The 22,873-nt window shown below is 53.0% G+C and overlaps 1 protein-coding gene across 3 annotated transcripts in view; it reads right to left on the minus strand.

The window, feature by feature from the left end:
- Positions 1-22,873, minus strand: part of TBXAS1 (thromboxane A synthase 1) — a 216,382-nt gene that overhangs the window by 166,481 nt on the left and 27,028 nt on the right. For all 3 annotated transcript variants that reach the window (XM_089328712.1, XM_089328711.1, XM_070071415.2), the window contains 2 exons: positions 8,869-8,962; positions 117-169 (listed from right to left, as the gene is read on the minus strand). In XM_089328712.1, the coding sequence (XP_089184838.1) occupies positions 117-169; positions 8,869-8,962 (147 nt within the window). The remainder of the gene's footprint in view (positions 1-116; positions 170-8,868; positions 8,963-22,873) is intronic.

Genomic DNA, 22,873 nt, shown 5'->3' on the forward strand with positions numbered 1-22,873 from the left:
TGTGGGACCTCAAAAATATGAAGACGCGCGACATTCCTATTCTTGTCATGACTTCCACATCAGCCCAACACACAGCAATCAGAATCTATAGCAGAAAAGTTGAACTTTCTTCTTACCCACACAGAGGCCCATACAGCTTTCTGAGCTCCAGGTGGCCTTCCCAAAAACCCTGAAGAAAACACAGCACATGTTAAGAGCAAGGTTCATCAAAGTCTCCATTGTTCACATTTATACGGGAAAAAAACTCTGCAAGAGCAAGAACACAATTATACAAGCCAAAAAATTTTTTAAAAAAAAAGGTGTATTGCTCTCAAGTACTTTGGAATATTGGAATTAAGCAAATGACTTTTAAAAAAATATTATCAAGTAAATGTCTTAAGCAGCTTTAATAGACAAAAGAAGGGCTGGCACATGGCTCACTAGGCTAATCCTCCGCCTTGCGGCGCCGGCACCCCGGGTTCTAGTCCCGGTTGGGGCACTGGATTCTGTCCCAGTTGCCCCTCTTCCAGGCCAGCTCTCTGCTGTGGCCAGGGAGGGCAGTGGAGGATGGCCCAAGTGCTTGGGCCCTGCACCCCATGGGAGACCAGGAGAAGCACCTGGCTCCTGCCTTCGGATCAGCGCAGTGCGCCGGCCGTAGCGGCCATTTTGGGGGTGAACCAACGGAAGGAAGACCTTTCTCTCTGTCTCTCTCTCTCTCTGTCTAACTCTGCCTGTCAAAAATAATATACAAAAGAGATCACCAGCACTTAAACTATGCGTGTATGATATCTGAAAACGGGGCCCGCGTGGTAGCACTGACTGATGCTGACATCCATGCTGTGTGATGCTGGTTTGAGTCCCAGCTGCTCCACTTCTGATCCCTGCTGACGTGCCTGGGAAGGCAACAGATGTTCCGCGAGCTTGGGCCCCTGAACGCACTGGGAGACTCAGATGGAATTGCAAGCTCCTGCTTCAGTCTAGCGCAGTCCGGGCCATCACCTGGGGAGTGAGCCAGTGGATGCAAGATCTGTCTTTCTCTGTCTTTCCCTCTCAGTGTGTAACTCACCTTACAAGTAGATAAAATAAATCTTTTTTTTTTAATGTGGAAACTGCTTGCTTTCACAACTACAATATTCCTCTCCAAAATTTATTTTACATTATTCGCTGACCAAGCCTTGTTTTATGGCTACTACTTTTTTTTTTTTTGGACAGGCAGAGTGGACAGTGAGAGAGTGAGAGAGATAGACAGAGAGAAAGGTCTTTCTTTTGCCGTTGGTTCACCCTCCAATGGCTGCCGCGGCCGGTGCGCTGCGGCCAGCGCACCGCGCTGATCCGATGGCAGGAGCCAGGTGCTTCTCCTGGTCTCCCATGGGGTGCAGGGCCCAAGCACTTGGGCCATCCTCCACTGCACTCCCGGGCCACAGCAGAGGGCTGGCCTGGAAGAGGGGCAACCAGGACAGAATCTGGCATATGGCTACTATTTTTATAAACTTCTGGCTCTATTTGCACATTCTGAATTATCATGATTCAAGTTAGATTTTAACTAAAACGAACATATTGCAAGCATAAGAACCTTAGAGTAACTATACAAAACGAAACACTAGCATGTTTTAGAGTGGAGTGACCGTGTGCAGAGGCGGAGGTCAGAAAGTACCAGATCCATGGTTCTGTAGAATGCAGTCGTGTGGTAGGGGTGGGGCTCGGGCTTGGACAATGCTGGGTGAGGTGGGAATGAAGTGTGCGTGAAATTCTGCCTGACTTTGGTGGGGTGAGGGTGAAAGGGCTGGATCTGTGCTGTAGGAATGGAGTATGTGGGCGGACAAGAAGTGGGGTGCAAAAAGTGGGTGTCCTGCATGGGAACATGTCCCCTCCCATGAAATCTTCTGGACCCTACAATGTGAGCTTGCCCCGTATCTGGGAAAGTTTCTGTGACTATGAGCCTCGTCGCTGAAATGACTGTTCCAAAAACAATGGCAGTTTGCACGAATGAGGACGACAAGCTGGCGAGGGGACTGTGGGAGCCCACGCAGGGGAGGGGGCCCAGTCAGACCGCTGTGCTCGGAAGGGTACTGCCCCGTGAGTCACCAGACGGAATCCAGTGGACAGCTCCCCCCACCCCAGCCTTGTGCGAAATTTGTTTTCTCTGCATTTCCTGTGTGTTTTGTTGTCCTGTCTTGACGCATTTCAGTTCTTCACACAAGCTCCAAGCTTCTCACGGAAGGCCTCAGTGAGGCGACTGTGGGTGGGAAGGTGGTGAGCGGCCACACAGAGAGAAATGCAGGCACAGAAGCTGGCGTGTGGCACCGAGGGTCGCATCGCTGCCTGCAACGCCGGCACCCATACGGGCACCACTTCCAGTGCCGGCTGCTCCACTTCCATCCAGCTCCCTGCTCACGTGCCTGGGAAAGCAGCGCAAGACGGCCAAGTGCTTGGGCCCCGCACCCACGAGGGAGTGGGAGAGTTCCAGGCTCAGGGCTTCGGCCTGGCCCAGCTCTGGCTGCTGTGGCCATGGGGAGTGAGCCAGCAGATGGAAGACCTCTCTCTCTCTCTCTCTCTCTCTGTCACCCTGCCTTCCAAATGAATGAAGGAATAAATCTTTAATGAATGACAATAAATGCAGAAGGGGCAAAGTCGCAGCAGAGTGGAAAGGGGGGAATGGGCGGAAAAGGGACAGAAAAGCAAACTGAGATGCGGGCGGGAGGGGCAGAACTAGCTGCCAAGGGCCAGCCTTCTGGGGCGGGTGGGGGTCCTACAGACAGGAAAGGACCAGCGTTGAGATTAGCCGGATGTAGCCCTGCGGCCTCCTTTGGGCTCGGCGGCCCTTCACAGTCAGGGTCTGTGGGCTCCTGACTGGGTCTGGTGGTCTGACTGTGTCTGGTGGTCTGACTGGGTCTGGTGGCGTGACTGGGTCTGGTGGTCTGACTGGGTCTGGTGGCGTGACTGGGTCTGGTGGTCTGACTGGCTCTGGTGGTTTGACTGGGTCTGGGGGTCTGAGAGGGTCTGGTGGTCTGACTGGGTCTGGTGGTCTGAGTGGCTCTGGTGGTCTGAGTGGGTCTGGTGGTCTGACTGGGTCTGGTGGTCTGACTGGGTCTGGGGGTCTGACTGGGTCTGGTGGTCTGAGTGGCTCTGGTGGTCTGACTGGATCTGGTGGCATGACGGGGTCTGGTGGTCTGACTGGGTCTGGTGGTCTGACTGGGTCTGGTGGTCTGACTGGTCTGGTGGTCTGACTGGATCTGGTGGCATGACGGGGTCTGGTGGTCTGACTGGGTCTGGTGGCATGACTGGGTCTGGTGGTCTGACTGGTCTGGTGGTCTGACTGGGTCTGGTGGTCGGTCTGGTGGTCTGACTGGTCTGGTGGTCTGACTGGGTCTGGTGGTCTGAGTGGCTCTGGTGGTCTGACTGGGTCTGGTGGCGTGACTGGGTCTGGGGGTCTGAGTGGGTCTAGTGGTCTGACTGGGTCTGGTGGCATGACTGGATCTGGTGGTCTGACTGGGTCTGGTGGTCTGACTGGGTCTGGGGGTCTGACTGGGTCCGGTGGTCTGAGTGGCTCTGGTGGTCTAACTGGGTCCGGTGGTCTGAGTGGCTCTGGTGGTCTGACTGGGTCTGGGGGTCTGAGTGGCTCTGGTGGTCTGACTGGGTCTGGTGGCGTGACTGGGTCTGGGGGTCTGAGTGGCTCTGGTGGTCTGACTAGGTCTGGTGGTCTGACTGGGCCTGGTGGTCTGACTGGGTCTGGGGGTATGACTTGGTCTGATGGTCTGACTGGGTCTGGTGGTCTGACTGGGTCTGGGGGTCTGACTGGGTCTGGTGGTCTGACTGTTCTGGTGGTCTGACTGGCTCTGGTGGTCTGAGTGGCTCTGGGGGTCTGACTGGGTCTGGGGGTCTGACTGGGTCTGGTGGCGTGACTGGGTCTGGTGGTCTGACTGGGCCTGGTGGTCTGACTGGGTCTGGTGGTCTGACTGGGTCTGGGGGTATGACTGGGTCTGGTGGTCTGACTGGGTCTGGTGGTCTGACTGGGTCTGGTGATCTGAGTGGCTCTGGTGGTCTGACTGTTCTGGTGGTCTGACTGTTCTGGTGGTCTGACTGGGTCTGGTGGTCTGACTGTTCTGGTGGTCTGACTGTTCTGGTGGTCTGACTGGGTCTGGTGGTCTGACTGGGTCTGGTGGTCTGACTGGGTCTAGTGGTCTGACTGGCTCTGGTGGTTTGACTGGGTCTGGGGGTCTGACTGGGCCTGGTGGTCTGACTGGGTCTGGTGGTCTGACTGGGTCTGGGGGTCTGACTGGGTCCGGTGGTCTGAGTGGCTCTGGTGGTCTGACTGGGTCTGGTGGCGTGACTGGGTCTGGGGGTCTGAGTGGCTCTGGTGGTCTGACTAGGTCTGGTGGTCTGACTGGGCCTGGTGGTCTGACTGGGTCTGGGGGTATGACTTGGTCTGATGGTCTGACTGGGTCTGGTGGTCTGACTGGGTCTGGGGGTCTGACTGGGTCTGGTGGTCTGACTGTTCTGGTGGTCTGACTGGCTCTGGTGGTCTGAGTGGCTCTGGGGGTCTGACTGGGTCTGGGGGTCTGACTGGGTCTGGTGGCGTGACTGGGTCTGGTGGTCTGACTGGGCCTGGTGGTCTGACTGGGTCTGGTGGTCTGACTGGGTCTGGGGGTATGACTGGGTCTGGTGGTCTGACTGTTCTGGTGGTCTGACTGTTCTGGTGGTCTGACTGGGTCTGGTGGTCTGACTGGGTCTAGTGGTCTGACTGGCTCTGGTGGTTTGACTGGGTCTGGGGGTATGACTGGGCCTGGTGGTCTGACTGGGTCTGGGGGTCTGAGTGGCTCTGGGGGTCTGACTGGGTCTAGTGGTCTGACTGGGTCTGGGGGTCTGACTGGGTCTGGGGGTCTGAGTGGGTCTGGGGGTCTGACTGGGTCTGGGGGTCTGAGTGGCTCTGGGGGTCTGACTGGGTCTGGTGGTCTGACTGGGTCTGGGGGTCTGACTGGGTCTGGTGGTCTGACTGGGTCTGGTGGTCTGACTGAGTCTGGTGGTCTGAGTAGCTCTGGTGGTCTGATTGGGTCTGGTGGTCTGACTGGGTCTGGTGGTCTGACTGGGTCTGGGGGTCTGACTGGGTCTGGTGGTATGACTGGGTCTGGTGGTCTGACTTTTCTGGTGGTCTGACTGTTCTGGTGGTCTGACTGGGCCTGGTGGTCTGACTGGGTCTGGTGGTCTGACTGGGTCTGGGGGTCTGACTGGGTCTGGTGGTCTGACTGGGTCTGGTGGCGTGACTGGGTCTGGGGTCTGACTGGGTCTGGGGGTCTGAGTGGGTCTGGTGGTCTGACTGGGTCTGGTGGCGTGACTGGATCTGGTGGTCTGACTGGGTCTGGGGGTCTGAGTGGCTCTGGTGGTCTGACTGGGTCTGGTGGTCTGACTGGGTCTGGTGGTCTGACTGGGTCTGGTGGCGTGACTGGGTCTGGTGGTCTGACTGGGTCTGGTGGCGTGACTGGGTCTGGTGGTCTGACTGGGTCTGGGGGTCTGAGTGGCTCTGGTGGTCTGAGTGGCTCTGATGGTCTGACTGTTCTGGGGGTCTGAGTGGGTCTGGTGGTCTGACTGGGTCTGGTGGTCTGACTGGGTCTGGGGGTATGACTGGGTCTGATGGTCTGACTGGGTCTGGTGGTCTGACTGGGTCTGGGGGTCTGAGTGGGTCTAGTGGTCTGATTGGGTCTGGTGGCGTGACTGGATCTGGAGGTCTGACTGGGTCTGGTGTCTGACTGGGCCTGGGGGTCTGACTGGGTCTGGTGGTCTGACTGGGTCTGGTGTCTGACTGGTCTGGTGGTCTGACTGGGTCTGGTGTCTGACTGGGTCTGGGGGTCTGACTGGGTCTGATGGTCTGACTGAATCTGGTGGTCTGAGTGGCTCTGGTGGTCTGACTGTTCTGGGGGTCTGACTGGGTCTGGTGGTCTGAGTGGCTCTGGTGGTCTGACTGTTCTGGTGGTCTGACTGGGTCTGGGGTCTGACTGGGTCTGGTGTCTGACTGGGTCTGGGGGTCTGACTGGATCTGGTGGTCTGACTGGGTCTGGTGGTCTGAGTGGCTCTGGTGGTCTGAGTGGCTCTGGTGGTCTGAGTGGGTCTGGGGGTCTGAGTGGGTCTGGGGGTCTGACTGGGTCTGGTGGCGTGACTGGGTCTGGTGGTCTGACTGGGCCTGGTGGTCTGACTAGGCCTGGTGGTCTGACTGGGTCTGGGGGTATGACTGGGTCTGATGGTCTGACTGGGTCTGGGGGTCTGACTGGGTCTGGTGGTCTGACTGTCCTGGTGGTCTGACTGGCTCTGGTGGTCTGAGTGGGTCTGGGGGTCTGACTGGGTCTGGGGGTCTGACTGGGTCTGGTGGCGTGACTGGGTCTGGTGGTCTGACTGGGCCTGGTGGTCTGACTGGGTCTGGTGGTCTGACTGGGTCTGGGGGTATGACTGGGTCTGGTGGTCTGACTGGGTCTGGTGGCGTGACTGGGTCTGGGGGTCTGAGTGGGTCTGGGGGTCTGAGTGGGTCTGGTGGTCTGACTGGGTCTGGTGGTCTGAGTGGCTCTGCGGGTCTGAGTGGCTCTGGGGGTCTGACTGGGTCTGGTGTCTGACTGTGTCTGATGGTCTGACTGGGTCTGGTGGTCTGAGTGGCTCTAGTGGTCTGAGTGGGTCTGGGGGTCTGAGTGGGTCTGGGGGTCTGACTGGGTCTGGTGTCTGACTGTGTCTGATGGTCTGACTGGGTCTGGTGGTCTGACTGGCTCTGATGGTCTGACTGGGTCTGGGGGTCTGACTGGGTCTGGTGGTCTGACTGGGTCTGGGGGTATGACTGGGTCTGGTGGTCTGACTGGGTCTGGTGGCGTGACTGGGTCTGGGGGTCTGAGTGGGTCTGGGGGTCTGAGTGGGTCTGGTGGTCTGACTGGGTCTGGTGGTCTGAGTGGCTCTGCGGGTCTGAGTGGCTCTGGGGGTCTGACTGGGTCTGGTGTCTGACTGTGTCTGATGGTCTGACTGGGTCTGGTGGTCTGAGTGGCTCTAGTGGTCTGAGTGGGTCTGGGGGTCTGAGTGGGTCTGGGGGTCTGACTGGGTCTGGTGTCTGACTGTGTCTGATGGTCTGACTGGGTCTGGTGGTCTGACTGGCTCTGATGGTCTGACTGGGTCTGGGGGTCTGACTGGGTCTGGTGGTCTGACTGGGTCTGGTGTCTGACTGGGCCTGGGGGTGTGACTGGGTCTGGTGGTCTGACTGGGTCTGGTGTCTGACTGGGTCTGGTGGTCTGACTGGGTCTGATGGTCTGACTGGGTCTGGTGGTCTGACTGTTCTGGTGGTCTGACTGGGTCTGGGGGTCTGACTGGGTCTGGTGGTCTGACTGGGTCTGGTGTCTGACTGGGCCTGGTGGTCTGACTGGGTCTGATGGTCTGACTGGGTCTGGTGGTCTGACTGTTCTGGTGGTCTGACTGGGTCTGGGGGTCTGACTGTTCTGGTGGTCTGATTCTGACTGGGTCTGGGGGTCTGACTGTTCTGGTGGTCTGACTCTGACTGGGTCTGGTGGTCTGACTGGGTCTGGTGGTCTGACTCTGACTGGGTCTGGTGGTCTGACTGGGTCTGGGGGTCTGACTGGGTCTGCTGTCCCTGAGTCAGCAGTAGAAGCCATCTGACTTCTGAGAAGCCCTCGGGGAGTCCTGGGCCTGTTCTGCAGCTGCCTGCTGACTGACCCCACCTCCATGTCTCTCGGAATCCATGACAACATGCTTAAAGTAAACAGGCCTGCGCCCTAACCACTGCCCTCCCGGCCTTTTGCTTCTGTCCACCCATGCCCATTCTGCCTGTTTCCTGGCTCAAAACGTGGGCTCATTCTGCCTTGAGTTTTCTGTATCTAATTCGTCACAAGAGTCCTTAATTTTGCCTCCAGCTTCCTTTTCTTTTCCTTTTTTTTTTTCTAAAAGATTTATTTATTTGAAAGGCAGAGTTACAGACAGTGAGAGGAGGAGAGAGAGAGAAAGGTCTTCGATCCATTGATTCACTCCCCAGATGGCCAGAGGTGGGTTGACCCAGAGCCAGGAGCCAGGAGCTTCCTCCGGGTCTCCCACGCAGGTGCAGGGGCCCAAGGACTTGGGCCATCTTCTACTGCTTTCCCAGACCATAGCAGAGAGCTGGATGGGAAGTGGAGCAGCTGGGACTCGAACTGGCGCCCATGTGGGATGCTGGCACTGCCGGCACCACAGCATCGGCCCCTCCAGCTTCCTTTTCTCTTTGCTCTCACTACCAACCTACACCCAGGCCTCATCCCTTCAGCAGTAACTGGATTCTACAGCCTTAACCGGAGTTCCTCTTCCTACAGAATAATCTTCCATGTTCACGTGCCTCTCCTATTCAAAAAGGGTAGCAAAGGAATGGTTCTTTGCTTGCCTTTCTGGACTGTAAGTCATCTGGTCTTCCTCTCTCTATCACAGCTACACCCCAGGGCCCCCTGATGGTCAGCTCCTAGTTGGTGCAGAGTGCTGGTCGACCTGTTCCACCATTCTCCTGTTGGAGCAGTCACATGCATTACTGTGCACACGCAGGGCTGTCTTCCTCAGGAAGTCCCTGGGTGACCCAGCCCTAAGCGATGTCCCCCCTAAAGGAGGCCACAGCTACCACCTGTGCCTCCCATGCAGGTGCTAGTGCGTGTCCCTTCTGGAGCTGTCGCTGTTACGTGATGTGAGTAACTTGTGCTTCTGCATTCCGGGCCCTGGCATGGTTTTCGACACTCAGTAGGGTTGAGGGTTTGGGTGACAGGACTGCACACAGTGAGCACGGAGCAGAAGGGCATCGCCGCCCTCACTCAGAGTTCACTCCAGCAGAGGACCATGCTAGGTGTAGGCGGCCTGGCGGGGGCTGGCCCTGGGCTCAGCACGGCAGCTCCTTACCTGGCAGAAGAACGGCAAGTTTCCAATAAAAGGGGAGGGCTTGGGATGTCTGATGCCCAACTTCTCCAGTCTCGAGAAAGCCGACGTGGAGTACCTGGGAGGGAGAGCAAGTTCTAGAATGAGAAGTTGCAGTCTGTGCTCCTGCTGTTGGCCCCGTTAGGAGTCAGAGTTACTGAGTTCTCTGGAAGTGAGAACAGAGGGAAAGTGTCAGGTTAACTCATCTAAAGACGGAAGAGGGTGGCCTAGAAGTAAGTAGATGTGCTAGGAGCCGGGAAATTCTCCCCGAGGGAGTGGTGGGCTAGAGATCAAGGGGTCCCCAGCCCTCAGAGTCAGGAGGCGCCATCAAGGTGAGGTAGGTAGTCCACTGGTCCTCCCGCCTGGAATCCTAGCAGTAAACTCTGAGTGTGTGTGTGTGTGTGTGTGTGTGTGGTTTTATTTATCTATTTTTATCACAATTTAGGAGCAAGGAAAAACACAGAGAATAGGTAGAGAGAGACAGACACAGACATCTTCCATCCTGTGGTTCACTCCCCAAATGCCCACAGCAGCTGGGGCTGGGCCAGGCGCACTGGCGGGAAGCTGGATGGGAAGGCAGTGTAGCCAGGACTGGAACCTGCACTCTGATGTGGGATGCTGATGTCCCAAGCCACAGCTTAGCCTGCTGCGCTGCAGTGCCGGCCCCAGTGAACCGTAAGAACGCCCCTTGGCCCCGCTCAGTGCCTCTGCCCCTGTCTGTGGTGAGCAGTTGCTCGAAGGCCAGGCAGAAAACTGGCAGTGGCAGGAAATAAGCTCCCTGTGCTCATCTGTGTGTCCTTTTGGTCAAGACTGACCCCAGCCTCTCTACATAATTTGTCCCTCATCACATTCCTTGGCCTAAGAAAGATAAAAATGGGGGCAGAGGCACACCCTGGCGGGCACTCTCCATTGCCGACTGCATACAACCTCTCTAAGCCTTTCCTGCCCAGCCTGCAGCCATGTGGGAAGCATGTTTTGTAACCAAAATCTAGAAAGCGTGGTCCGACAGATTTCTGTGGCACTTTCCAGGAGAAAGCGGCAGTCTGGGAAGTGTAGCGTGGCTGTCAAAACATTGGAATTATAGGATATTCCAACGGTTTATGGGAACAGAGGGATAGCAGTTATAGTCAGAGCTGGCTTAGAAAAACCTAGACATATGGCCCTGATCCCTAACCAGCCAGCCAATTAGGTCAAAAGTTCAGTTAGTTCAGAAAAATTAATGAGTCAAACTGGGTGTTTAGCATACTGTGGAGATCAGCCAAATCACAATTTAGGAGCAAGGAGAACACAGAGAATAACACCACAGCCTGGCTCCCAAGAGAACCGGAACTCGGGGAAAAATGGAGGAAAAACGCTGATGTCAGAATCACTCCCCTATCAGAAAGGTGGAATGTTTGCTACATTCTTTGATTTTTCCTGTTCCCACTTACAGTCCAGTAAAGGGGACTTAAAATCAGAGTGTTTCAGGGGCAGGCGTTGTAGTGGGACAGGTTAAACCTGCACTTGAGACAGCCACATCCTCTATCAGTGTGCGTCCAGCTGATAAAGCACATTCTGGGAGGTGGCGGGTGATGGCTTGGGTCCCTGCCCCCCGCCCGCGTGGGAGACTTGAATGTAGTTCTTGGCTCTTGATTTTGGTCTGGCCCAGCCCTGGCCGTTGCAGGCGATTTGGAAGTGAATCAGAGGGTGGAAGATCTCTCTTTCTTTTTCTCTCTCTCTCTTTCTCTCTCTCTCTGCATTTCAAATCAATTTTAAAAATAAATAAATAGGGGCTGGCGCTGGAGTGTAACGGGTTAAGCACAGCCTGCAGAGTTGGCATCCTATATGGATGCCTGTTCAAGTCCTGGCTGCTCCACTTCCCGTCCAGCTATCTGCTAATGCACCTGGGAAAGCAGAAAAAAAAAAAAAATTCAAGCCCTTAGGCTGTCTTCCACTGCTTTCCCAGACGATAGCAGAGTTGGGTTGGAAGTGGAGCAGCCAGGTCTTGAACCGGCACGTATATGGGATGCTGGCACTGCAGGCAGTGGCTTTACCTGCTACACCGCAGTGCCAGCCCCTCAGCTCCCTTAAGAGCTTCATGTCTGGGGCACTATTAGATCTGTATGAATTTCCAGGACATCACATTTAAGTCCACGTTCAATTGCCAGCCATCTTCAAGGGCCACGTGTGAATTCCGTGGATGAGTCACGCTAACACTCGCCTTCTTTAGTGCATGTGCTGAAGATCGTGGCACAGCTGGAAAAGTTACTCTTCCAGACAGATGATGATATGTTCAGTAGTTTCCCTTCCACCATGAGGAAAGACCGAACGAGACTTTCCAACCCGATAATATTTTCTTTAACGTCCTTAAGTCAGGTGTTTATGTTCATTTCTTCATCAGTTTTTGTAAATTATTTTCTAAATGTAATCTCTAATGAGAAAAAAATATGTAGATCTTGGGCCACGTAATTACATCTTAATTTTGTAATTAGATTCTTGATTGTCTAATTAAAGGACAAGAAGTTGGTGCCTAATTATACACACTAATTATTATGCAAGCCCATGACCGAATTATGTAACTCCACTCATGAAAACGCTACTCGTGTGTCTCTGCACAAAATTTAGACATTTTCAAACATATGGCACCAGCAGAGAGTGCCTTGGACATAACCACAGATCTCACTTTGCGGCCTGGACTCAAGTGTCGGACTTGACTGTATCCAGTTGGGAATTGTTCACATATTGCTGGTGCTACCCAGAGTCCCTGCAGCCAAACAACCAAACATGGGGAGAGATCATGGCAGATTTACGGGCAAACTCCTGAAGCGGGGTCCACCAGTCTCACTCTCCCTTCCTTCTCTGCACCCTGGCTTCCTACTCCTAGGACCCCATGCTGTGCCCTGACTACCTCATCAGGCTCAGCCTCAAACCATTAGGCTGCACATGAAACAGACTGGACTGTATCATTCCCTGACCTCATCTGGACATGGTATCTTGTAGACATAGGTAAGCAGAATGGAGACTCCTAATGCAGACTGACCGGTGTCCTTCTACAAGACAGAGACACACAGAACATCAGTGAATCTGAAGGCAGCTGAGGCCAACGAAGGCAAGGAAGGATTCTCCCCCTAGATTTCAGAGAGACTGGAGCCCTGCTGACACCGGTTTCAAACTCTGGTTTCCAGAACCATGAGACAGCCAGTTCCTGGTGTTTTAAACTACGGCTTTTGTGGTGCTCTGATGCGGCAGTCGTAGGAAAGTGATGTACAAAGAATACCCATGAATGCCCCTGAATACAAAGAATGCCCATGAATGAGTTTTAGGGTCAGTGAAAACCATTTCTAAGTTTTTAATTTCTGCATTTGAAAGAGAGGCAGAAACAGAGACCTTTCATCCACTGGTTCACTCCCTAAAATGCCTGCAACTGCTGGGGCTGAGCCAGGTCAAAGCCAGGAACTCAATCCAGGTCTCCCACATGGTGACAGCGACCCAAGTACTTGAGTCACCACCTGCCACCTCCCAGGGTGACATCAGCAGGAAGCTAGAAATGGGAGCAGAGCTGGGATTCAAACCCAGACACTCCAACCTGGGGCCTTTACCAAGCTCTGGCCCACAGAAAAGACTTTTGAAAACATTTCCTCTGTTACTTTAAAAATTGTCATTGTGAAAGCAATTTGTCTGCCAAATTGTCTCTAGACAAATGCAGGTGTCCTGAGATGCTACTTGAAAAGCAGGTAGCGTGCAGCTGTCTCACGTCTCATCCCAGCACTGCGATGTTCAGAACAGCTTCCTTGGGTGGAATGCATGCAGTGTGCCCACAGTTGGGACCATGTACATCTGTCATTGTTTACATTAAGGACACTTAAGTTGGAAAATGACAATGGGAAGTATATGGAGCCTCAGGTCACCTTCTTTGGGTTTATTTTCACAACTAGAACAGTCACTAACTGCTACAGGATGCAAAAGCCTGCAGCGCTGGTGGGGCAAATTAGACTGCCCTTCCCGAGAACAAGATGAACCATATGGATCATTTCAAAAAAGAGTCAATTTTTAAAGACTGGAAATTTCCCGATACTTCATTTTCCTTGAGACAAAAGCCCCATCTTGATGCATTCAGCAGGAGCTGTAAAGTCTACTGTTCAGACAAAGAAGGTGCTCCGGCAGATTGGGAGACACTCTGATGAGTCATGCACTGAGGTCAAACTGCTTGAGGTTTGGAGCAAAAGGAAACAGTCCCACGGCTCTCTCTCCAGCTTTGCAGGTCTGGAGCAGCCGCGGGAGAAGCGGCTTCTCTAGAGTGCGGCTGGGGCAGCCAGCTCCCTCCTTCACTCATCCCATCCTCATCGTCACCACCAGAGCATCCCACTGCAGGGCTGCTTGGGGAATTCCAGAAGCCCAGTACGTCCTTGGAATGGCAAAGAGCAGAAAGGGTGACGCCCCAGGACAGGGGAAGCCCAGGGGTGCCGGAGTCTCTGCACAGAAGCCTTTGTCACGGTTGCTCAATGCACGGCTCTCACAGCTTTGCCAGAAATTCCGGGAAAGGCTCTGGTCACATAGGAAGCCTAATTAGAGCCGAGTCCTACGTGTTTCCTTTCAAGGGGTTTGTTAAGACGTGGGAGCAGAGTGTGACGTTTGCTGCCTTCCAACCTTGGGGATCCAGAACACTCAGAAAGCCTCGCTTTTTGTCGTGATTCTTCCTGACTTTCTCTCTGTGTATTTTGTGTAGTGTTTGAGATCATGTTCTGCACATGGTTTTTCTATTTCTCCATCATTCTATTTTTTCATTTAACATAAGCAAACAACCTCCATGTTATTAATCCCTTATGAATATTTATGGCTGCATTCCTCTTGTTGGACATGCCACAATTCACTAAACCACCCTCATTGTTAAATATTTAGGATGCTTTCCATTTTTTAGCTAATTTCTGTTATGCTACTATAATGAACATTTCTGTGTATCAGGATTTTCCAGACCTGAGACTCCTGCGCCGCTAGTTTTAAACACCAGTACACAATACCAAGTGCTTTCCAGAAAGCTTGTTCCGGTAAGGCCCTCTGTCCGTGTACCCATCTCACCAAAGGTTCCCGTAAAACTCTTTCCTAATTTGACAGCTGCACTAATGTATTTTGATGTCCACATTTCTTTCATTAGCAGAGAAAAAGAACTTTTTTGCCATCACTTCTACTTCAGTTTCATTATTTCCTTCCCTCCTTCCTCTCTCCTCCTCCCTCCCTCCCTTCCTCTCTCTCCCTCCTCCCCCCCTCTCTCCTTCTTCCCTCCCCCCCGGTCCCTCCCCCTCCCCTTCCCGACCACTCATTCCCTCTACAGTTTATCTCAGCGCAGGCAAAACCCTGCTACACCGGCTAATTAAAGAACTGACTGGAAAGCGAGCAGCCACTCCTAGGTGACTATAAGCCGACCCCACTCCCTGGCTTGAGCGTGGAGAGGAAGGTGAGGGGTGAATTCCAAACAGTTTCTGTTCCTTTAGAAAACAACTGGCAGCCACGCTTACACTCCCTGGGCCTCCTTCCTGCCCCCATACGCCACCCGAAACTCCACACCAAGAGAGACTGTAAGGACCACGCTTCCAGGCAGGGGTTCCTGGGGGAAATGTGAAGGTTGGGGGCGTATGTGAGGTCTCTCGGTTGCCCTTTCTAGAGTTGCCATCTTCCTCCTCAGGTTCAGGTACCTCCCGGCTCCCCCAGGTCCTGGCTGCCAGCATGCCCCCCCCCTCCCGGGGGGATCATCTGGTGCACGTTCACCCAGTGCCTGGTCTCCTGGGACGCCCTGCAAACACGGGAGTCCATTCACTGATCTAACGCTGGGCTTCTTCCCGTGACCAGGAATCCAATGCGCCTTGCGCATGCACCGCCTCTCCTTGTCCTCCGAAGTCAAATGGAGAGGTGTGTTGAGCCAGGCCCTGCGATGAGAGAGGGCTCATGAAAACAGGTTTCCTTGGCTGGCACTGCCCAGTGGGTTAAGCTGCTGCCTGCAACTCCCTCTCCCCTACTGGAGTGTGGGTTCGAGTCCTGACTGCTCTGCTTCCGAATCAGCTCCCTGCTAGTACTCCCGTGAAGGGAGTAGGTGATGACCCACGTACTTGGCTCATGGCTTCCAACACGGGAGACTGAACGGAGTTCCCAGCTCCTGCCGTCAGCCGGGCTTTTGCAGATGTTTGGGGAGTGAATCAGCAGATGGAAGATCTCTCCCTCTCTCTCCTCCTTACTCCTGTCACTTTGCCTTTCAAATTTATTAATTTTAAAAAAAGAGGGGCCGGTGCTGTGGTGTAGTAGGTTAAGCCTCCGCCTGTGGTGCCAGCATTCTATATGGGTGACCGTTGGAGTCCTGGCTGCTCCATTTGCAATCCATCTCCCTGCTAATGCACCTGGGAAAACAGCAGAGGGTGGCCCAAGTGCTTGGGCTCCTGCACCCATGTGGGAGACCCGGTGGTACCAGCAGATGGCTTGCTCTCTCTCTCTCTCTCTCTCCCTCTCTCCTTCCCTCCCTCCCCCCCTTCCTTTCTCCTTCCCTCTCTCTCCCTATCTCCTTCCCTCTCCCCTTTCTCTCTCTGTATTTCTGCCCTGTGGGACCCTGGTGAGATTCTCCCGTCTGACAAGTTCAAAGGGCTGCAAAGAGACAGTGTACTTGCCGCCCTGCCCTCTTTCCCCCTTGGATTTATAATGCACTTCTGTCATACAACTTATGGGAGTGTTGGGTCTATTCTGATCCATTTGTCTAGCTTATGCCAACACCTCACCATTTTAATTATTGTAACTCTAAAATGCTTTTTGTATCTTATTTTTCGTATGAATTTTGAAGTAATTTGATGAAGAAATTCTGAAAAGTTTTCTGGAAATTGGATTAAATTTACAAATCAACTTAGAGAACACCAGCATTATTGCAGCACTGCTGCTTCTCATCCATGAAGGCGTGGTGTCTCTCCATCGATTCCGTTCTCTCTGACCTTCAGTAACTGTAATTCTATGCTCAAGGGAGTGTCTTTCTGCTGTTTACAAGTGCGGGCTATCAGTGTCGCGCTCAATCCAGTCTCGCAGTGGCTAGTCCTCCCCGACTTTCTGATGAGTTCTGCGGGTTCACATGGACTCTGATCTGTCGCTCCCCCTCTTCGCGGAGGAACGACACAGAACCCTGCGTTGTTCTTTTGTCTGCTCGGCCCTCCCCGGGTTTGCTGCTGGTTCTTCCCGGGTTGGCTACTGTCCCTTCCACCTCCGTGGAAGGGCAGTTCCCCCGCCACATTCCCCACTTCCGCGGGGGAGCGGCACACCGCCGGCCGGCTCTCTCGGGGGCTGCACAGGTGTTCCTTCAGATAGATGTTCCCCCTAGATGTTCCTGGTGCATGTTGTCTCTCTCCTCCTTTATAGTCCTCCTCCGCCAATCCTAACTCGGCTGCCCACACGCCGAGTACGCTGCTCTCCTCCAATCAGGAGCAGGATCAGCTCCTGGAGGTCATCACTCAAGTTGGCAAGAGGCAGCTGCGTAGAAGCTGTTTCCTCCTCTCCCAGCGCCATATTGTGGGAGAGCAGATGCATAGAATAAGTCTTAATTCCAGTAACTTAGTCTAGTCCGAGTTGCTCCCCACACTGATCCCCGTGTTGGCAACTGTGTTTATGGAAGTCTACCAGGCCCACTTCTTTCTGATCCTTTTGTCTCATTCCTCACTCTTCTCTTGCTATAGATTTCTAGTAGATATCCTTTGCTGGGTCACACAGTTCCCTGTGTTCCAAGCTCCTTGATTAGTCCCCTTCTAAGTGCCAATATTTTTTGTTTTGTGGATCACTTCTAATTTTTGTTGCTTTTTTATTTCATTAATTTATGCTCATATTTTGAGTTTGATCATTCTTGTGTTTTTATTGGGGTTACTGTTTGCCCTTTGATGTTGTGTATTTTAGTTTTTAAATGATTTTTCTTTTTTTTATTTTTATTTTTTATTTTTTTTTTATTTTTTGACAGGCAGAGTGGACAGTGAGAGAGAGAGAGAGAAAGGTCTTCCTTTTGCCGTTGGTTCACCCTCCAATGGCCGCCGCGGCCGGTGCGCTGCGGCCAGCGCACCGCGCTGATCCGATGGCAGGAGCCAGGAGCCAGGTGCTTTTCCTGGTCTCCCATGGGGTACAGGGCCCAAGCACCTGGGCCATCCTCCACTGCACTCCCTGGCCACAGCATAGAGCTGGCCTGGAAGAGGGGCAACCGGGACAGAATCCGGCGCCCCAACAGGGACTAGAACCCGGTGTGCCAGCGCCGCTAGGCGGAGGATTAGCGCCGGCCCAATGATTTTTCTTAATAATTTGGCTTACTTCTTTTCCTTTTTTTAAAGATTTTATTTATTTATTTGACAGGTAGAGTTACAGACAGTGAGAGAGAGAGACAGAGAGAAAGGTCTTCCTCCTTCCATTGGTTCACTCCCCAAATGGCCGCAACGGCTGAAGCCAAAGCCAGGAGCCAGGTGCTTCTTCCTGGTCTCCCATGCCGGTGCAGGGGCCCAAGCACTTGGGCCATCTTCTATTGCTTTCCCAGACCATAGCAGAGAGCTGGACCAGAAGAGGAGCAACTGGGACTAGAACCGGCGGCCATATGGAATGGTGGTGCCGCAGGTGGAGGATTAACCAAGTGAGCCACGGCGCCGGCCCCTTGGCTCACTTATTTTCAATGAAGGCATTTAAAGCTGTAAGTCTCCCTCTCACTACTTTATTAGCTGTGTCCACACACGTTGAAATGCAGTGTTCTCACTGCCTGATCATTGCATTCTAATAGGAAATTTCTGAATTAGAGATGTGCAGTTCTCAAAGGGGCAGACATGTTGGAATTGCATGACAGTCTTTTTGTCTTTCAACTCTATCTAAGCCTCACATTTAGTGAGGATTTGTCCCTTTTCAAACGCCCAGAAAAGGAAATTGTTCATAATCTTCATTCCTGTGGGGAAGACAAATAAAGGACTGCTGGGGACCTGGGTGACTCCAGTTCTCGCCCCACTAACACACACACCACAGCAACATAATCCAGGCTGTTATTCACCTGACAGCAACTCTACCACAACACAAGGAAGATCCATCACACATTATACAGATGCACAGGAGGTATGCAAGCATTCTGTTCTCACAGTTTCTAACAGCTCTTAGTATTTCGTATGTTCCGTGGACTGTGCTGAGTGCTTTCTACACCGTGTCATATGAGTTTGCAGTGGTCATATAAAGATAGATGTAAATATTATTCTCATATCATGGATTAGGAAACTACAGCTTAGAGATGTTAAATAGTGTACCCAGATGACAGTGCTGGTAAGTGATTGAGTCAGAGTTGAAACCAGGTCAGCCACGTTTCAAACAGGTGCTGTGATCCGCTCCCTCCACTCACCTGTCCTTTCCTGTCCTCTCGCTAGGACCTTGGGGATAAACCACCGCATGTTCTCATGCAGAGAACAAAGGCAGGTTGCTTAGGAACCAAATGTACAACAACAGATACTAATGAACTGGTGCTCGGGAGGAGAGGGGGAGTCTTTGTGTCAAACCAATCCCTGCACTTCTGCCCCTCGCGGTCTCCTGCTCATTGTCATCGGTTATTCCTCTGTAGCACTTATGTCTCCCTTCCTGCTGGATCAGCACGCAGGCCTACTCCAGAGGCTTCCATATCCAAGGGGAAAGCCAGCTCATTTGATTTCAGCCGTATTTTGCTTCTCTCCTTCCCAATAAAATCCCTGGAACGCACTGTGTGGCTTGTCATGCTCCTTCTCTACCCTCAGTCCCTTCTTGAGCTGTTCCAGGTTGTCTTCCGTACCCACAGCTTCACTGGGACTGCCCTTGACAAGGTCATGGATGATTCTAAACTTATTTTTTCTAAAGATTTATTTATTTACTTGACAGGCAGAGTTACAGAGAGGCACACAGGTGCAGGGGCCCAAGAATTTGGGCCACTTTCTGCTGCTTTCCCAGGCCATAGCAGAGAGCTGGATCGGAATTAGAACAGCCAGGATTCGAACCGGCGCTCATATGGGACCAGCGCTGCAAGTGACGGCTTTACCTGCTACGCCACAGCACTGCCCCACGATTCTGATCTTGTCACTCTCAGGATTTCCTGCCAGCCTTTTCACTTGGCCTCTCCATAGCATTTTATTTATTTATTTATTTATTTATTTATTGACAGACAGAGTTAGACAGTGAGAGAGAGAGAGAGACAGAGAGAAAGCTTTTCCTTTTTCTGTTGGTTCACCCCCCAAGTGGCCGCTACAACTGGCGCGTTGTGGCCAGAGCCCTGCGCCAATCTGAAGCCAGGAGCCAGGTGCTTCTCCTGGTCTCCCATGGGGTGCAGGGCCCAAGGACCTGGGCCATCCTCCACTGCACTCCCTGGCCACAGCAGAGAGCTGGCCCAGAAGAGGGGCAACCGGGACAGAATCTGATGCCCCAACTGGGACTAGAACCCGGGTACCAGCGCCGCAGGCGGAGGATTAGCCTAGTGAGCTGCGGCGCCGGCCCATGGCATTTTGATATAGCAGAAGGCGTCCTCCTCTTGGAAATGCTCTCTCCTCTTGTTTCCATGAGATCCTCTTCCTGGCTAGGGGCTGCCCCTCAGTGTCTTTGCTGGCTCCTCTCCTCTGTCAGTATCTGTAAATCCCGTCTGCGAGTCACCAGCTCCACCTTTCTGTCTCCGCTTCGTTCTCTGCTCTGAGCTCCAGGCTGCTCTCTCTGGTTTCCGAGTTAACTGCAGTTTTCAGTGGCTGTTGGGCATCTTCAGCTTGACACACGTAAAACTGATTTCTGTTTTCACCCTAAATCTGTTGCTCACCGACCATCTCCACCTCACCATTGCAGCCACAACCCACCAGTTTTTCAGGCCTAAACCTTCGAGACATAGTAAGTCGCGTGATTATTTACACTGGGACTGTCGCACCCCACCTGGGAGATTATTCATCCCCCTCCCAGTCACCAGCCGTGCACAGGTGGTGTTGCCTGGACGTGGAGATTGGAGTGCTGTGGCCGTGAGGCCCGGAGCGAGTAACAGGCACTCCACTGGGGATTCCAGAAGATCCCAGCCCTGCCGACACCCCGACTTTAGACCGGGCAAGACTAAGTCAAAAAAGTAATAATTCCCAGCAGATGAAGACATACAAAATAGATTGAATCTGTGAGATCATGACAGTGTAGCATTGTGTCACCACTGTGAAATGTTCCCAGTTAGCTCAGGGCACCATGATTGACGCTTCAGCCTCGTGAGTGCCTGTTCAAAGGCTTAAATACACTTTGAAACCCACTGATTGAGTCTTTTGAATTAGAATGATTTAAGGCGCACAGTGGTGCACAGTGGTGCCTTACCTAGCAGACTAAGGTGGAGAGACTTTTGACCCAGCAGGTAAGACACCGAGGGGGTGCCCGCCTCCAGGTTGGAGTTCCCGGGTGTGAATCCCAGCTCCACTGCGGATGCCAGCGTCCTGATGATCGCACTCGCAGCCCCAGGCAACGGCTCAAGTGCTGGGTCCTGCCACCCGCGAGGGAGGCCTGGGTGCCGGCCTCGGCTGCGGCAGGCCTGTGGGAGCGAGCCAGCAGCTGGGAGCTCTCTCTTACTGTCTGTCTCCTCCCTCTCTCTCTCCCTCCCTCTCTCTCTCTCTCCCTCCCTCTGCCTCTCAAATGGAATAAATAAATAAATCATTCTTAAAAAGAATGAATGTGGGGAATTCTGTCAGAAACCGAGGGAATTTTAAAAGTAAAACAATCTTTCCCAAGAATATTCGTTTCCTGTTGTCACTGTAACAAATAGCCACAAGCTTCTCACTTTAAAATACAAATTTCTTCTCTCACAGTTCTGGCAGCCAAATGTCCAGCGTGAGTCTGGCTGCTCTAAAGGCAAGGAGGACCCTAAGGGCAGGGCTGGACCCTCCTGGGGCTCCGGGTGCGTCTGGGCCTGGCCTCCCCGGCCACAGCACCTCCGCCTCTGCTCCGGCACCCCATGACCTTCTCCCGATCACTCCGGTTCCCTGCAGAACGACTCCTACAATAGGGAGCGTACACGAAGGGCTCACCCAGATCAGCTGGATACCCCCTCTCTCAGGGTCCTTAACTTAGTCACATCTTCACAATCCCTGTGCCACGCAAGGAGGGGCTCCCGGTCCCCAGCATTAGCACGGGGACAGGCGTCTTTGCAGGCTGATGTTCAGCTACGCTGCAGCCGATGTTGCGTGCAGAGCCTGAGCTTATTTTAGAGTGTGCCTGAAAAGGAGAAGTGCGTGTGGTAGAGTTGGGCTGGGCTTCCGGTTCAGACAGAACTGGGCAGCCGAGCCCCTGCCTCACAGAGCCAGGAACCAGGTCTCAGCAGCAGACCACCTACACAGCCAGGGAGAGAAGTGTTTTAAAGAAAGTGTTACATTGATTCATCTGTTTCTTATTTGAAAGCAGAGAGACACAGAGCAGTAGAGGGGAAAGATCTCATCCGCTGGTTCACCCCACAAATGCCCACAACAGCTGGGGCCGGGCCAGGCTGAAGCCAGGGAGCTGGGACTCCATCCGGGTCTCCTGGGTGGGTGGCAGGGACCCCGGTACTAAGGCCACCACCTGATGCCTCCCAGAGCACACATTAGCGGAAGCTAAGTCAGGAGTAGCACTGGGACTCAAACAAGTACTCCAAACAGGATGTGGGCATCGCAAGCAGCGTCTTGCTTGCTGCGTTAGAATGCCCGCCCTACAATTTCTAAATCAAGTCATTCAGCTTGTGACTATGGAGTGCAGTTAGCTGAACTTTTCATTTTTTATCCTAACTCTACAGACCAGGAACGCCAACAAGTCTCGGTTAGTGTTAAGACTTTACTCGTTTAAATCCTGTCATGTGTATAACATCTTTACGATGTTTGCCACATCTGCGGGTCACCCAGACTATCACTGACTTCCCAATGTCCTTTAAACCAACTTAAGTGCATTTATTTTGAAAGGAAACTTTGTCATGAAGTGAAAATCAGTACCATTTCTGTAAATAAAAACTGATGATAAAAGTACATACTTAATAATGAGAGATTGTTTCAAGGTTGATTGATTGATTTGGAAGCCAGAGTCACAGGAGAAGGAGGAGGAGGAGGAGAAGGAGGAGGAGGAGGAAGAGAGAGAGAGAGAGAGAGAGAATCTTCCATCCGCGGGTTCACTCCCCAAATGTGCCAGGTGGAAGCCAGGAGCCAGGAGCTCCTTCTGGGTCTCCCACGTGGGTACGGGGTGGGAGGGGGCCAAGCACTGGGCTGTCTTCTGCTGCTTTCTCAGGCACATTAGCAGGGAGTGGGACCGGAAGCGGCAGCTGGGACACGAACTGTCGCCCATATGGGATGCCAGTGTTACAGGCAGCAGCTTCACTTGCTATGCCACAATACCAGCCCCACAGTGCAAGATTGTAAAAGGTGGTGTACCCTAACTATGTCACCTGTCGTCCATAGTCCATGGCCAGTGCTGGGAAGATGTGACTCAGGCTGGCCCAGGGAGCCCCAGTTCCAAGTGACCCAACTTGGTTGCTCTGGGCCGTGGACAGCTTGAACACCATGGCCGGAGAATGACAAAGGAAACCTCGGTCCTTGCTCCGAGTGCACGTGGGGAATTAGACGAAATGACTCTCGTTGTCCCGGGTTTATTTCCTCAGAACTAGAGAGCCAGTCTACGTGTGGCATTGGGTTTCTCCCAAACTATGACAGTTTGGAAGCCAGAGCAGGCGAAGTCCTGGTCGTGAAACGCTGTGTCTCCACTGGGGCTCATGTTAACCAATGCACTATACTTGACAACAGTCAGCGGGCAGCCGGGCACCACGACCGACGAGACCTTGCCTATGTCCCTTACAGTCTAGAGAGCAGACCTTCAACAGCTAATGACCGACAATGACGCGTCTAGAGAGGATCCTTGCAGCAAGGCGGCCTCGCCTGCAGGGGAGGTGCAGGCAGAATAAGTCATTTCTGTCATGATGCTCTGTCTCACTAATTATTTCCCCTACAAAAAAAAAAGGGCCCTCCAAAGAGAACCCTTCCCAGAAAATCATTAA

Source organism: Oryctolagus cuniculus, chromosome 3 (assembly GCF_051225735.1).
Source record: "Oryctolagus cuniculus isolate XC-2025 breed Fujian yellow rabbit chromosome 3, ASM5122573v1, whole genome shotgun sequence".
NCBI lineage: Eukaryota > Metazoa > Chordata > Mammalia > Lagomorpha > Leporidae > Oryctolagus > Oryctolagus cuniculus.